Genomic DNA, 13094 nt, shown 5'->3' with positions numbered 1-13094 from the left:
AGGTTCAATGACCCCTTAGAACTAACTGACGGTTCCCCCCAAAGTTCAATTTTCTGTACAATGTAGGAAGATTAGACAGATGCCTTTTGATCTTTGTTTCAAACACCTCCTCAGAGGCCTTTCATACCTTATGAATAAGTGTACAATGCCTTATTGAATACTTTTCATAGCAGTAGCAAGGTTCTTCAGAGTTTTAAGCTAAAAACTGCCACTTTGTTACTAATATCTAATAGTTCTGATCTGGTCTTTTGAAATAATCGAGACTGCCTCTTTTTCTATCTCACAGTCTTTAAGATATTGAAAAGAGCTATCCATTTTAACATAACTCTTTCTACTCTAATAAATGGATCCTTAAACCTATATGAGGACAGAATTTTCATTTCTAAACTTCATTATACTCCTCCTAAAATGTAGGGTTGAATCTCTAGAACTTGCACAGATATTTAACAGGTATTTTATGAAAGAAGGACAGACAAGTGCAGAATACTGAAAACAATCTATATTTAATATACTATATTTTTATAATATTGAATTATGGGTTTTAAATATTGAATTGTGTTTTTTTCAGGGTGGGAGCTCCAAACACCAGGCAAGTCCCCCCTGAGCAAGTAGCCTTTCTTGCCTGAATGAGATAGAAGTTTGACAAAAGACCACTGTGACACCAAGTACGATCAACATTAAGAATCATTTTATAGAAAATTTGAAGATACACAAAATGATTCTTGCTCATTCAAGTTTTTGAAAGTTTTAAAAAAATATTAATAATGAAAATTTGGAGCTTAGATATAAGGTTTACTGGCGACAAATACTTCCGGAAAAGACCAGAGATTCCCTGCCAATTGAATCAGCTCAAGACAGACCCTTTCATATTAATGAGACACTTAAATCAGAAAAGCTGACAAACTAAAACCTGCTGCTCCCAACCCAAACAGCAAATACAGAAAATTCCCAACTGAAAAGAACGCTGTGGGATGCCATACTATGATAACAAAGTGGCTAAGTTTACCAATTAAGCTAAAACCCAACCAACAGATTCTAACTAGAGCACAAGTATAAAGGGAAGATGGTCAGGAAGAACCAGATAGGAGCAATCAGGGTGTAGCAATCGGGGTGTTGCAACACCTGACCACGCAGTAACCTTAATCACGGATCATGCAAACTCCAGTCATCATGTTCTGTTCTGCCCTCCAAGAGGTGGAACAGGTAAGGATTATCCTATCTGATCAACTAGAATTATGTTTAACGGTTGAATGACCCTGTTCAATTACTCATCTCTAGTAACAAAATTCTCAACCTTTGCATTTTATGATGCAAATTAATAACATTACACTCAGTCTGTTAATTTAAGTTAAATAATTAAATAAGGGCTATTAATAATATTAATGGATATTTATGAATACTTATTATATTTAAGTGTATTATATGGACCATTTCATTTAATTTTCAAATCACTCATATAAGGTATATACTATCACCTTAATTTTTTTCAATTTTGTAAGACTTTTTTATTGTCAAATATAACACATATGCAGAAAAGTACATAAAATATACGTGTACAGATAAATGGATTAGTATCAGCACCAGGTCAAACAACAGCACATTGTAGGCAGCCTAGAAGCCCCGTTTGTCCTTTCTTGACCACAATCAAGTACCTGGAAACCTTATGGGTTTGGGCTTTTTAAAAAATGTTTCTTTATTGTTATTCCCTTAATTTTTAGGGAAACTTATGATTAGCTAATTTCTGTAACTTGCCCATTGAGTAAAATGAAGCTGAGATACAAACCCATGTTGCCAACATGTGAACTAGTGAGGTTGAGTTCAATACCACATACCTTCCCTTTCAAATATCTTCTAAATAAAAGATAAATGTGTGAAGGAGAAAAAGTTAATGCAGAGCCATTGAAAGGCTCCTTACAAGTGGGAACAAAGCTATCAACAAATTTTGATATCCCCAAATCCAGCTGACATTATCTACTAGTTAACAGTATTATTCACCAAAACTATAATCAAGTACATTGTCAAATGCTTTCCTTAAATGAATATATACTTCATTGAACAACATGATCTCTGAGATTCCCTCAAAGTCTCAAATTCTACAACTCAGTATCTATAGCAATCCCAATTTGTCAACGTAATCCTATCAAAAAGAATACATGAGATTAGCTTGGCAAATGTTCAACGTATAGCACTAGAGAGTATATTTCTTTTAAATAAAGATCAAAGTTGTGCAGAGGAATCTTAATCAGACCTCATTAAAACTTATATACATGTACATTATCCAAAGTATCAGTGTTTCTAGGTTGCTGTTTTTAACTATTGTTTATATATTTTTTAAATTAACTTTACTGGGGTGACATTGGTTTATAAGATCATATAGGTTTTACGTGTATATTTCTATGATACAAGATCTGTATATTACATTGTGTGCCCACCACCCAAAGTTAAATCATCTTCTATTACCATACATTTGGACCCCTTTACCCTTTACTACTCCATTCCCTTCCCTCTGGAAACCACAGGCACTTCTTAGAGAAAATAACTTTTACCTCATAGTCACTCACACCCAACTGTTGTTGATAGATTCTGATTCTTAATGCAGTGATGCTGAAGCTCACTTGAATGCTTTCTGAAGCTCCATTGGCAAATTAAAATGAATACTTTTTGTTTTATTACTAGTACGCCATTTGGCATCCTAAACTTACAGTGCAAAGTGGAGCAGAGAAGAAACCGGTGTCTCCTAAAGTCAGCAGATCAACAGAGAAGATTCTCTCATGAGTCTAGCCCAGGGGTCCTCAAACTTTTTAAACAGGGGGCCAGTTCACTGTCTCTCAGACCGTTGGAGGGCCGGACTATAGTTTAAAAAAAAACTATGAACAAATTCCTATGCACACTGCATATATCTTATTTTGAAGTAAAAAAACAAAACAGGAACAAATGCAATATTTGTATTTGCATGTGGCCCGTGGGCCATAGTTTGAGGACCCCTGGTCTAGCCATTTAATGGAGGGAGAGGAGAACCATTTATGGCCTATATAATAAAAGCATAATATGCAAATCGACCTAACGGCAGAACAACCAGTCGCTATGACACACACTGACCACCAGGGGGCAGACACTCAATGCAGGAGCTGCCCCCTGGTGGTCAGTGCGCTCCCACAGGGGAAGCGCTGCTTAGCCAGAAGCCGGGCTCACAGCTGGGGAGTGCAGCAGTGGTGGCGGGAGCCTCTCCTGCCTCCGCTGCAGGCAGGCGGTAAGGAGCGAGGGGTCCCGGACTGCGAGAGCCCCTGACTGCGAGAGGGGTGTCTGACTGCCGGTTTAGCCAGCAGGCAGACATCCCCTGAGGGGTCTTGGACTGCAAGAGGGCACAGGCCAGGCTGAGGGACGCTCCCCCCCCCCCCCCGCCTCCCCAGTGCATGAATCTCATGCACTGGGCCGCTAGTAGAAACATAATCATTAGGTCATTATGAAAATGGGAAATTCTAATTAGTATCAATTTACATAGAAAGGCACAAAAATATAATTCCTTTCAGAGACATTTTATTCAAAATCTGTGTGAGTGTGAGGGCAAGAAAAAGGCCTCTTTTTCCTTGCTTTAGCCTTCCACAATTTATGAGAAGGGCCTGGTAATAAGACACCAAGATTGTTAGCTCCTTTGATTCAAACAGCACCTCTTCTCAAACTGCAAGACAAGATAAGCTACTTTCAAGGCTACAACCTTGCATACCCCTCCTCCCTGTGGTTTTCATGACTCCAGGGAAACAGATGCCAGAGAGTTTCAAAAAAAGCTGCCCCCCTTTCAAACTCTTGTAACTTTTGCTTTAAGGATGTTTTACAGGCTTGTGAAGATGCTAATGAAGACACCTCCCTCCGACATCTGCCCAGACTAAAATAAGCAAACTAACCTTTCAAAGATAACCCCCCTGGTCCCCCAAATCCTCCTCCCTTCCTTGTTACCTAGCAATTGCAGCCAAGGCTTTAAAAGGGGGAGCCACCGCTTACTTCTTGCCCTAGTACTGGTTAGCAATGGACCAGCCCTTCCCGGGAAAGTAAAATACACTTCCTCTCTGCATCTATCTCCTCTCAGTTGTGAATTCTTTCACAGCTGAAGTCACTGGCCAAAGCCCTAACAGTTTGGTTCCTTGAAATTCATTTGTAAAATAACTTACATAAAACATTCATTCCTTAAAAATTCTAAATTAATCCACTATTAATTACTTAGAATTAATTCTCAGAAGAATGATTAAGATGATAATAAATTATTTTTTAAAGGTAGTATGTCAAGAACTCAAGAGTTCTAAGTACTATGTAAATATTCATAGAAAATGAAATAATAATCAAATTGAACATGGACTTCCTATCATGATATTCTAATGTTTGTTAGGTAAAACTTCCTTAGTGAAATTATTACATGGTATTTTTAAGAGTGAATTGGTAACTATCCTTGGACCAACACCACCAACAGTAAATTGATTTATGCTGCCTGGTTTAGTAAGAATGTTTCACTTTAAAAACTGGGATCTACAAATTTAAGTAAAAAAGAAACAGAAAAATTTTATTCTACAATAGTCAAAGTAGGATTTAAAAAACATGGTGATATATATATGTACAGTGAGATATATTCACAGCTATCTTTGAAAAGTAGGGACACTTACAGTGGCCTTATCAAATTCAGCCTCAGACGATGTTGGTGACAGGGGACTTATGGGGCTTAGCGATGGAGAGCTCTCCACACTGGAAACATAGTCAGGATCAGGAACATATAAAACCTGGAAGAAAAGAAAACATTCACACAAACTGAAATATTAACAAGCAGATCATGTTTTATTAGCAAGTACTGTTAATGACCTTTAGCAACAAATAGAATAAAAATCTTCAGATTAAAAGAATGTTTTCACCATAATAATTGTAATAAAATAAAAAAACACATATTTAAATTCAATTAAGAAAAGTTTGATAATACGTACATACTATCAGGAATAGGGTAGGGAAACAGTAATTGCTATACCCTATGGGAGTTCCTCTTAAAAAACAATTTTGCAGTAGCTAGCAAAATTTTAAATGCACATATTCTTTATTACAGCAATTTTACTTCAAGGACTTTATAGAAATCTCCGTATATAAAGAAAAAAAGATATGTACAAGAGTGTTCCCTACAGTGGGCATAGCAAAACAGTAAAAATAGTCGAAAGCTTACACTGTCTAGTTAAAGTATATAAATACAGCGCAACTCCAGACATAAAAGAATCCGAGATTGTACTGTGCTTATATAAAGTATTTTCCAAAGTCAAAGTCAAATAAAAAAAATAAGGTTAGAAGTCCTGTCAAGTGTGACTCAGGGTTTAGAGCACCTGCCTGTGCACCTAAGGGTTGAGGGTTCAATTATAGGTCAAGAGCATGTACCTGAATTGCAGGTTCGATCCAGCCTGGGTGTGGGCACGTTCAGAAGGCAACTAATCGGTGTATCTTTCTCACATATCTCTATCTCTCTCTCTCTCCCCCCCATCCCTTCTTTCTCTCTCTCTCTCTCTTTCTTCTCTCTCTCTCTCTCTCTCTCTCTCTCTCTCTCTCTCTCCCCACCCCCCCCCTCATTCCCTCCCTTCCACTCTCTCTAAAAATCAATGAGAAAATATCCTTGGGTAAGAACTAACTAACTAACTATTTTTAAAGGGCTAGAATATTTCTGGAAGGGGACACAAATTAGTAACTGTGGTTGCTTCTTTAAAAAGAAACTAGGTATCTGAGTTAGGATAACTTAACCTTTAAAAATGTCTGAATTTTTTTTATCATGTATTGCTTTGGATATTTTAAAAAGCTCTTTAAAACTAAATTTAAAAGACACATCAAAATTATTTTGTATATGTATTAAGAAAAAAATCATTTGGACATAGTGACAGTTAATTTTCTCTTCTGTAGCCAATCTGATTTGTTCAAAGCATGCATAAAATTATTATTCTTAAATTTTCTATATTATTAGCTATGTTGCAATGAATACTTTCCGTCTTGGTACTTAATGCTTCTAAACACAAATGCATAGAAAAAAACCTACCTGTCCAGTAACAACTGCTCGGGAGAATAACTTATTTAACTGAACAAGTTCATTTGGTGTTGTATCAAATTTCAGGGCTATACTATTCAAGGAATCCCTTGATTCAACCTGTTTAAAAGAAAACATACATTATTTTAACCCCTTAAAACAGAAAAACTGAAACTATGAGGTTTAGTGATCATTAATACGTTTACAGATCAATCTTACATTTGATTAACAAGTGGTATTTCCATCTTTGAAGATAGGATAACTTGAAAAATTCAGTTCATTTTAGCAAATGATTTCAACCTATTATATAGAGTATATGCTTTATCATTATAGATCATAATTACATGTGAGCCTCTTCTTGAAAAATTTGAAAATAGATAATATAATTTACTAAACACAAACAAGTGATTTTTATTATATACTATTTCTTTTCTTTTTTTAAAAATATACTTTATTGATTTTTAACAGAGCGGAAAGGAGAGGGATAGAGAGCTAGAAACATCAATGAGAGAGGAACATCGATCAGCTGCCTCCTGCACACCTCCTACTGGGGATGTGCCCGCAACCAAGGTACATGCCCTTGGCCATAATCGAACCTGGGACCTTTCAGTCCATAGGCCGACGCTCTACCCACCGAGCCAAACCGGTTAGGGCTACATACTATTTCTTTGCAGGAGCAGCCAATCAATGTTTCACTCTCACATTGATGTTTCTCTCTTTCCATCTCCTCCCTCTCTCTCTAAACAAAACATTATGTGTCTGTGCACATATGTGTATATATGTATACATATGCATATTTTTTAACTTTAAAGCTATCTAAAGTACAAGATAAGTTTATACTATATGTAGGTGATTTGGAAATGCATTTAAGCTAGATCATAAATATTTTAGAATAAACACATTTTGAGAGTACACTGTGATATTAAAAATTTTAAAAAACATATAGGGATATATATTTTCCTCAATATAAAAATTATGTTTTGAATTTGATGTAAATGTGTTTTATGAATATTTAAAAAATTATAATAAGAATAGATTATAAGACAAAATACCTTAGTTTTAAATTACACTTGTTTCTTTTATTTAGGATTTGACATATAAAATAAAGGATTAAGAAATTAAAAAAAGACTAACAGACTAATTAATCAAAGACCTGCTAGAGGATGTTTCATAACTTTTCTGGTAAATACTTGATTATATCCCAAAGGTCATTTATAACATTAAGAAAAAAATAATTTCAACTTAAAATTAACCTTCCCTCCAAAATAATGGCTCTTAATTTGAATTTAACTTTGCTACAGATAATACAAGTTTTATTGAATCACCAAAACAAAGAGTGGTAAACTCCTGAATTCAAAATCAACTAAACGTTAACAATTCTGAACAACTACATGGTTACCTGTGTAGATAATATCTTATACTTCATGCCTATAATCTTATGCCTTAATAAACACTAATGAATATATCAAATTACATTACCCAATATTTTCCTATTTGAACTTATTTTCTAAATTTCTCAAGCATACAGAGAAGGTACAAACACACTCAGTTTAAGTTTGTAATATGCTTTAAGAAGAGATTTTTTTAGACAGTAAATATTCTATGCTAAGTTATCTGGTTCCTAACCTTTTTAAAATACTTAAATTGATTTAAGGCAACGGTTCTCAATCTGTGGGTCGCGACCCCTTTGGTGGTCGAATGACCCTTTCACAGGATGGTCACCTAAGACCATCCTGCATATCAGATATTTACATTACGATTCATAACAGTAGCAACATTACAGTTATGAAGTAGCAACGAAAATAATTTTATGGTTGGGTCACAACATGAGGAACTGTATTTAAAGGGCCAGAAGGTTGAGAACCACTGATTTACGGTTTTGATAATTGGTTCAATTTTAATGATTCATAGAAAACAGTCAAGATTTAACACTGAGAAGACAAAGAATATTTTAATTAAGACTAATGCAGAGATAAATCAGCTTTTTAAAATGCAAACAACTTACAGTATACTCAATAGTCCCTTTAGGTTTCTGAAAAGACATTCGTCTCCCATCTTTTTTGTCTAGGCTCTTCTTTTGGCCAGTATCTGAAAAAAAAAAAAAAAAAAAAAAAAGAGACAAAACCCTATTAAATGTATGTTCCTTTCAGAATAATGTCAAAGACTGCTAAATAGAGCTCAATGGGCTGATATGTATGAGATTCACTAGTAATACAGCTTGTTCCCTGGGATTCTATGCTCTAAAATATAATCAACTGTCAAAAAAAGAAAATGTACTTCCTCCTTGCTTGTTGTAGGAACTGACCAATATGCAATACAATAATTGGAAATAAATTCAAAACATAAGTAACTATCAGCAGGAAGGAAGTTATAAAAAACTAAAATATGTATCACTTCCTTCAACACATCTAAACTGATTTGAAGACTCTATCTATCTATCTATCTATCTATCTATCTATCTATCTATCTATTTATCTATCTATATATATAAAAGGCTAATGTGCAAAGTGTCCCCTCAGGAGTTGACCCGGAGAATGGGATTTTGATCACTTGCTATGACATGCACTGACCACCAGGGGGTGGCGCTGAATGAAGGAAGGCCCCAGCCGGTAGCCAGAAGACCCCAATTGGCACTGATCACCGACCAGGCCTACGGACCCTACCCATGCATGAATTTCATGTACTGGCCTCGAGTATATGTAAGTCTAAAAAATTAGTGCTAAGTATTTGAAAAACTTAAACACTGAGACTGAGGGGGGTGGTGGGGAAGATGAAAACTCTCAGATGTAAAAACAGGCTAAAGATATGACCAGAGAATTCATAAGAGGACATAAAAATGGCCTTTAAGCATATAAAAGTGTGTTCAATCTAACTCATAATTAGAAAAATGCACATTTGAACTACATGAATACCATTTCTCACCTATCAGACTGGTAAAAATTCAAAAGTTTGATTACACTGTTTGGTTATAGAAAAAGAGGTATTCTTCTTCATTCATGGTGGGAATGCAAAATGGCTGGTATATGCTTAAATTTTATTTTCTTATGAGAAAACATTAGAACTATTTTTAAATAGTTTTTTTACTTTTATTTTTCCATCACCATCTATCCCCTCTATGTTAAAGTTTTAAATAAAAATTTCTGCTAGCTCATAAATAACAGAGGAAGTAAAAAACACTTTCCACATTTTGCAATTTATAAACTTTTTAAGCAAAGTAAAATACAGATTACTTTTAACTAAAATATATCCTTCCTTAATCGACTTAGGAGTAACCATCAGTCTACACTTACTTTGCTTAACAGCAGATTTTCAATCTGTGTTTCATAATATCCCAAGAGTTCATTTAACATTTAATCACAACGAAGCCTGCAATTGTTCTATTGTTGTCAAGAGTTCGCCATGGAGTGCACTTCAGCGCAAGAAAATATACCAACTTTTCAGTTTTAAGTTTGAAACAAACTAAAAGTACTCAAAGTTATAAAAGATCCTGTACTATATTTTTACTTATCCTATCTAATAATAGACAAACATGGTAATTGACCATACCTTTGCTACGCCTCCCATGGGCTAATCAGTGTGATATGCAAATTAACCGTCAACAGAGATGGCGGTTAATTTGCATACTGCAGGCAGGGCAGGACAGCGCAGCCACCAGCGCAAGCCAGCATCCTGGGCCACAGGCAGGTCCCAGAAGCCCCAGAGGGGTCTGAGTTCAATTCTGACCAAGGGCATGTACCTAGGTTGCAGGCTCCTCCCTGGCCAGGGCCCAGGTCAGGGCTCATGCAGGAGGCAACCAATCAAAGTGTTCCTCTCACTTTGATGTTTCTCTCTCTTTCCCTTTCTCTTCCACATTCTCTGAAAATCAATGGAAACATATCCTCAGGTGAGGATAAAAAAAAATAATAAATTATTATTATATGAAAGACACATCTTGAAAATGCCTAAAGAAAGTTGTCATTTTTTCATGGTGAAGGGACTGGAATCCGTGTTGATGAAAAAACCTTACTTGCTGCGGTGACTGGCAATGGCTGCAGCAGCGGGGTCATGGGGCTGGTGCCTTCTCCTGATCAGCCCGGTCACCTCCCACAAAGGGAGGCCAGGCTGCGGCTTAGGCCCTATCCCCAAAGGGAGCAGGGCACGGGCCTAAGTCATCACTAGGACATCCCCTGAGGGCTCCCAGTATGTGAGAGGAGACAGGCTGGGCTGAGGAACACCCCCCCCCACCCGTGCACGAATTTCGTGCACCGGGCCCCTAGTTTAATAAAATAACAGCTAACATTTATCAAGTGCCAAGTATATGCCAGGCACTGTTCTAAGTACTTCACATCTATCTATATATATAAAAAGCCAGCGACTGGAACACCCACCACCCACAGACCCTCCCCACGGCCAGCCTCACCCCCCAATCCGGGGCGGGGGGGGGCTACCAGCCAATTGCCCGCGGCCCCTCCCCACAGCCAGCCTGGCCCTGATCCGGCCGAATGTGGGGGTCCGGCCGGCCAACCTCCCACCATCTCCTCCTCTCTATAGGCCTGGCCCCGATCCACCCTGATTGGGACCAGGCTGGCCGGATCCCACCCATGCACGAATTCATGCACTGGGCCTCTAGTTTATTATATAATTCATCAACTCTCAAAGTAGATGTAATTTTTACCCCCACTTCACAAGTGAGGACACTGAGACACATTTTTGTTTATAATTGGAGGAGTGCCACTGGCACCTAGAGCAGTGATGGTGAACCTTTTGAGCTCGGCGTGTCAGCATTTTGAAAAACCCTAACTTAACTCTGGTGCCGTGTCACATATAGAAATTTTTTGATATTTGCAACCATCGTAAAACAAAGATTTATATTTTTGATATTTAGTTTATATATTTAAATGTCATCTAACAAAGAAAAATCCACCAAAAAAATGAGTTCACGTGTCACCTCTGACACGCGTGTCACAGGTTTGCCATCACTGATCTAGAGGGTACAGACCATGGATGCTGTTAAACATTATGTGCTAAACAATGTACACAACAGTCATCATCAAACAACAAAAAAATTGTGTACTCTCAAATGTTAATACTGTCAGCTTGAGAAACCCCGCTATATACCTAGCACCCAATATGCCTGATATACAGTGGGTATTCAATAAATATTTAACAGATAGAGGAATGCATAAGACTTTCCCTGAGATAGGATTATTGTGGCATAATGGAAAAGGGGAGTTAGAATTTACTCCACATTACCAAAAGCAGAGACTTTATATATATAATCTAAAGCAATAGATTCCCGTCAAAACTGGTTCCAGTAAGTTTTGATACTGTGTTTTAATAATTCAGTCCAAAATACTGGTATTTTACAACTTCTATGCTAATTTCTTCTCTTGCTATTTAGAGAATGACAATTTTTAAAATTTATCTTTTAGTTACTGATTACTAGCTTAATTGCACTATGGTAAAAGAAAATACTCTAAAAAAGTTCATCTCTTTGAAATTTGTTGAAAATTGCTTTATGATCAAAGGTAAATATATGCCACCTAAAACTGAAGCAAGAATGTCACAATAATACCAACCTCTTAATATTTTTTAAGGATCTGCTTAATTTTAGATCCTTAAAAAATAAGGATCGTTTTAGGAAATTCTTTCTAATGGCAACCAAATATCTTTCAGTCACTCCTACCTTCTAACCACCTAACCATTATTCTATACACGTACATATACATAAAATAGATCTTGACAATGTTGCCTACCCTAATATTAATAGCATCTCTAGATGGTAGGATTAGAAGTGACCTTCTAAACTTTAATCTTTGCAAAGTATGATTTCTTTATAATTAGCATGCATCACTTTTACCAAAAAGAATATTTTTCTTATAAAAGATTAGAAGCTAATATATCAAGATTCTATGACACATTCTAATATACCACATTAACAAAACAAGGGATAAAAATAATATAATCCCATCAATAAATATAGAAAAAGCATTTGGTAATATATAAAAACCATTTATGATTAAAACAATCAATAAAATGGGTATAGAAAGAAAGTACCTCGAGATAGTAAGGACCATATATGACAAACCCTCAGCCAGTATCACACTCAATGGTGGAAAACTGAAAGCTTCTCCTCTAAAATCACAACAAGGATCCCCACTCTCAACACTCCTATTCAACATAGTCCTAGCCAGAGCCATCAGGCAAGAATAAGCAATAAAAGGCTTTCACATCGGGAAGAAAGAAGCAAAAGTGTCACTTTTTGCAGATGACATGATTCTGTATATAGAAAACCTTAAAGATTCCACCCAAGAACTATTAGAAACAATAAACAAATAGTTTAACAAATAAACAAATTTCAAGACACAAAATCAATGTACAAAAATCCAATGCTTTCCTATATACTAACAATGAAACGTCAGAAAATGAAAAGAACAATTCCTTCTGCAATTGCAACCAAAAGAAAATACCTAGGAATAATCTTAACAAAGGATGTGAAGGACCTATATACTAAACACTACAAATCATTATTAAGAGAAAATGAAAAGACACAATGAAATGGAAAGATAGTCTGCATTCATGGATTGGAAGAATCAATCCACTGGCATCTAGTGCGTATAGACCACAGCCATGTTACCCAAAGCAATATACATATTTAATGCAATCCCCATCAAAATGCCCATGTTACCCAAAGCAATATATATATTTAATGCAATCCCCATCAAAATCCCAATGTAATTTTTTAAAGAAATAGAACAAAAATTATCAGATTAGTATGGAACCACAAAAGATTTCACTGAATATACAAAGCAATCCTGAGAAAAAAGATTGAAGCTGGAGGTAATCACACTACCTGACTTCAAATTATACTACAGAGCTACGGTTATCAAAACAGCATGGTATTGGCAGAAAAACAGACACACAGACCAATGGAAAAGAACTGAGAGTCCCAACATACAGCCAGATGCATATGGGCAAATGAGTTTTGACAAAGGAGCCAAAAACACACCATGGAGAGAAGAAAGTCTCTTCCATAAAGGGTGCTGGGAACATTGGAAAGCCACATGGGGAAGAATGAAAC

The 13094-nt window shown here is 36.3% G+C and overlaps 1 protein-coding gene and 1 non-coding gene across 15 annotated transcripts in view; both read right to left on the bottom strand.

Annotated features, from left to right (window-relative positions):
- The window catches only part of OXR1 (oxidation resistance 1), a 311945-nt gene that overhangs the window by 52280 nt on the left and 246571 nt on the right, over positions 1-13094 (bottom strand). For 12 of the 14 annotated variants that reach the window (XM_036338046.1, XM_036338045.1, XM_036338049.1 and 9 more), the window contains 3 exons: positions 8040-8122; positions 6047-6154; positions 4653-4766 (listed from right to left, as the gene is read on the bottom strand). In XM_036338046.1, the coding sequence (XP_036193939.1) occupies positions 4653-4766; positions 6047-6154; positions 8040-8122 (305 nt within the window). The remainder of the gene's footprint in view (positions 1-4652; positions 4767-6046; positions 6155-8039; positions 8123-13094) is intronic. The other 2 variants (XM_036338051.1, XM_036338054.1) reach the window with 1 other exon arrangement.
- Positions 1091-1226, bottom strand: LOC118671083. The gene has a single exon (XR_004972595.1). It is a non-coding gene; the product is annotated as a U8 small nucleolar RNA (small nucleolar RNA).

The sequence above is a fragment of the Myotis myotis genome, unplaced genomic scaffold (assembly GCF_014108235.1).
Source record: "Myotis myotis isolate mMyoMyo1 unplaced genomic scaffold, mMyoMyo1.p scaffold_m19_p_16, whole genome shotgun sequence".
In the NCBI taxonomy this organism is placed as follows: domain Eukaryota; kingdom Metazoa; phylum Chordata; class Mammalia; order Chiroptera; family Vespertilionidae; genus Myotis; species Myotis myotis.
The sequence above is the reverse complement of the archived record's forward strand: the minus strand, read 5'-3'. Positions and strand labels throughout refer to the sequence as shown.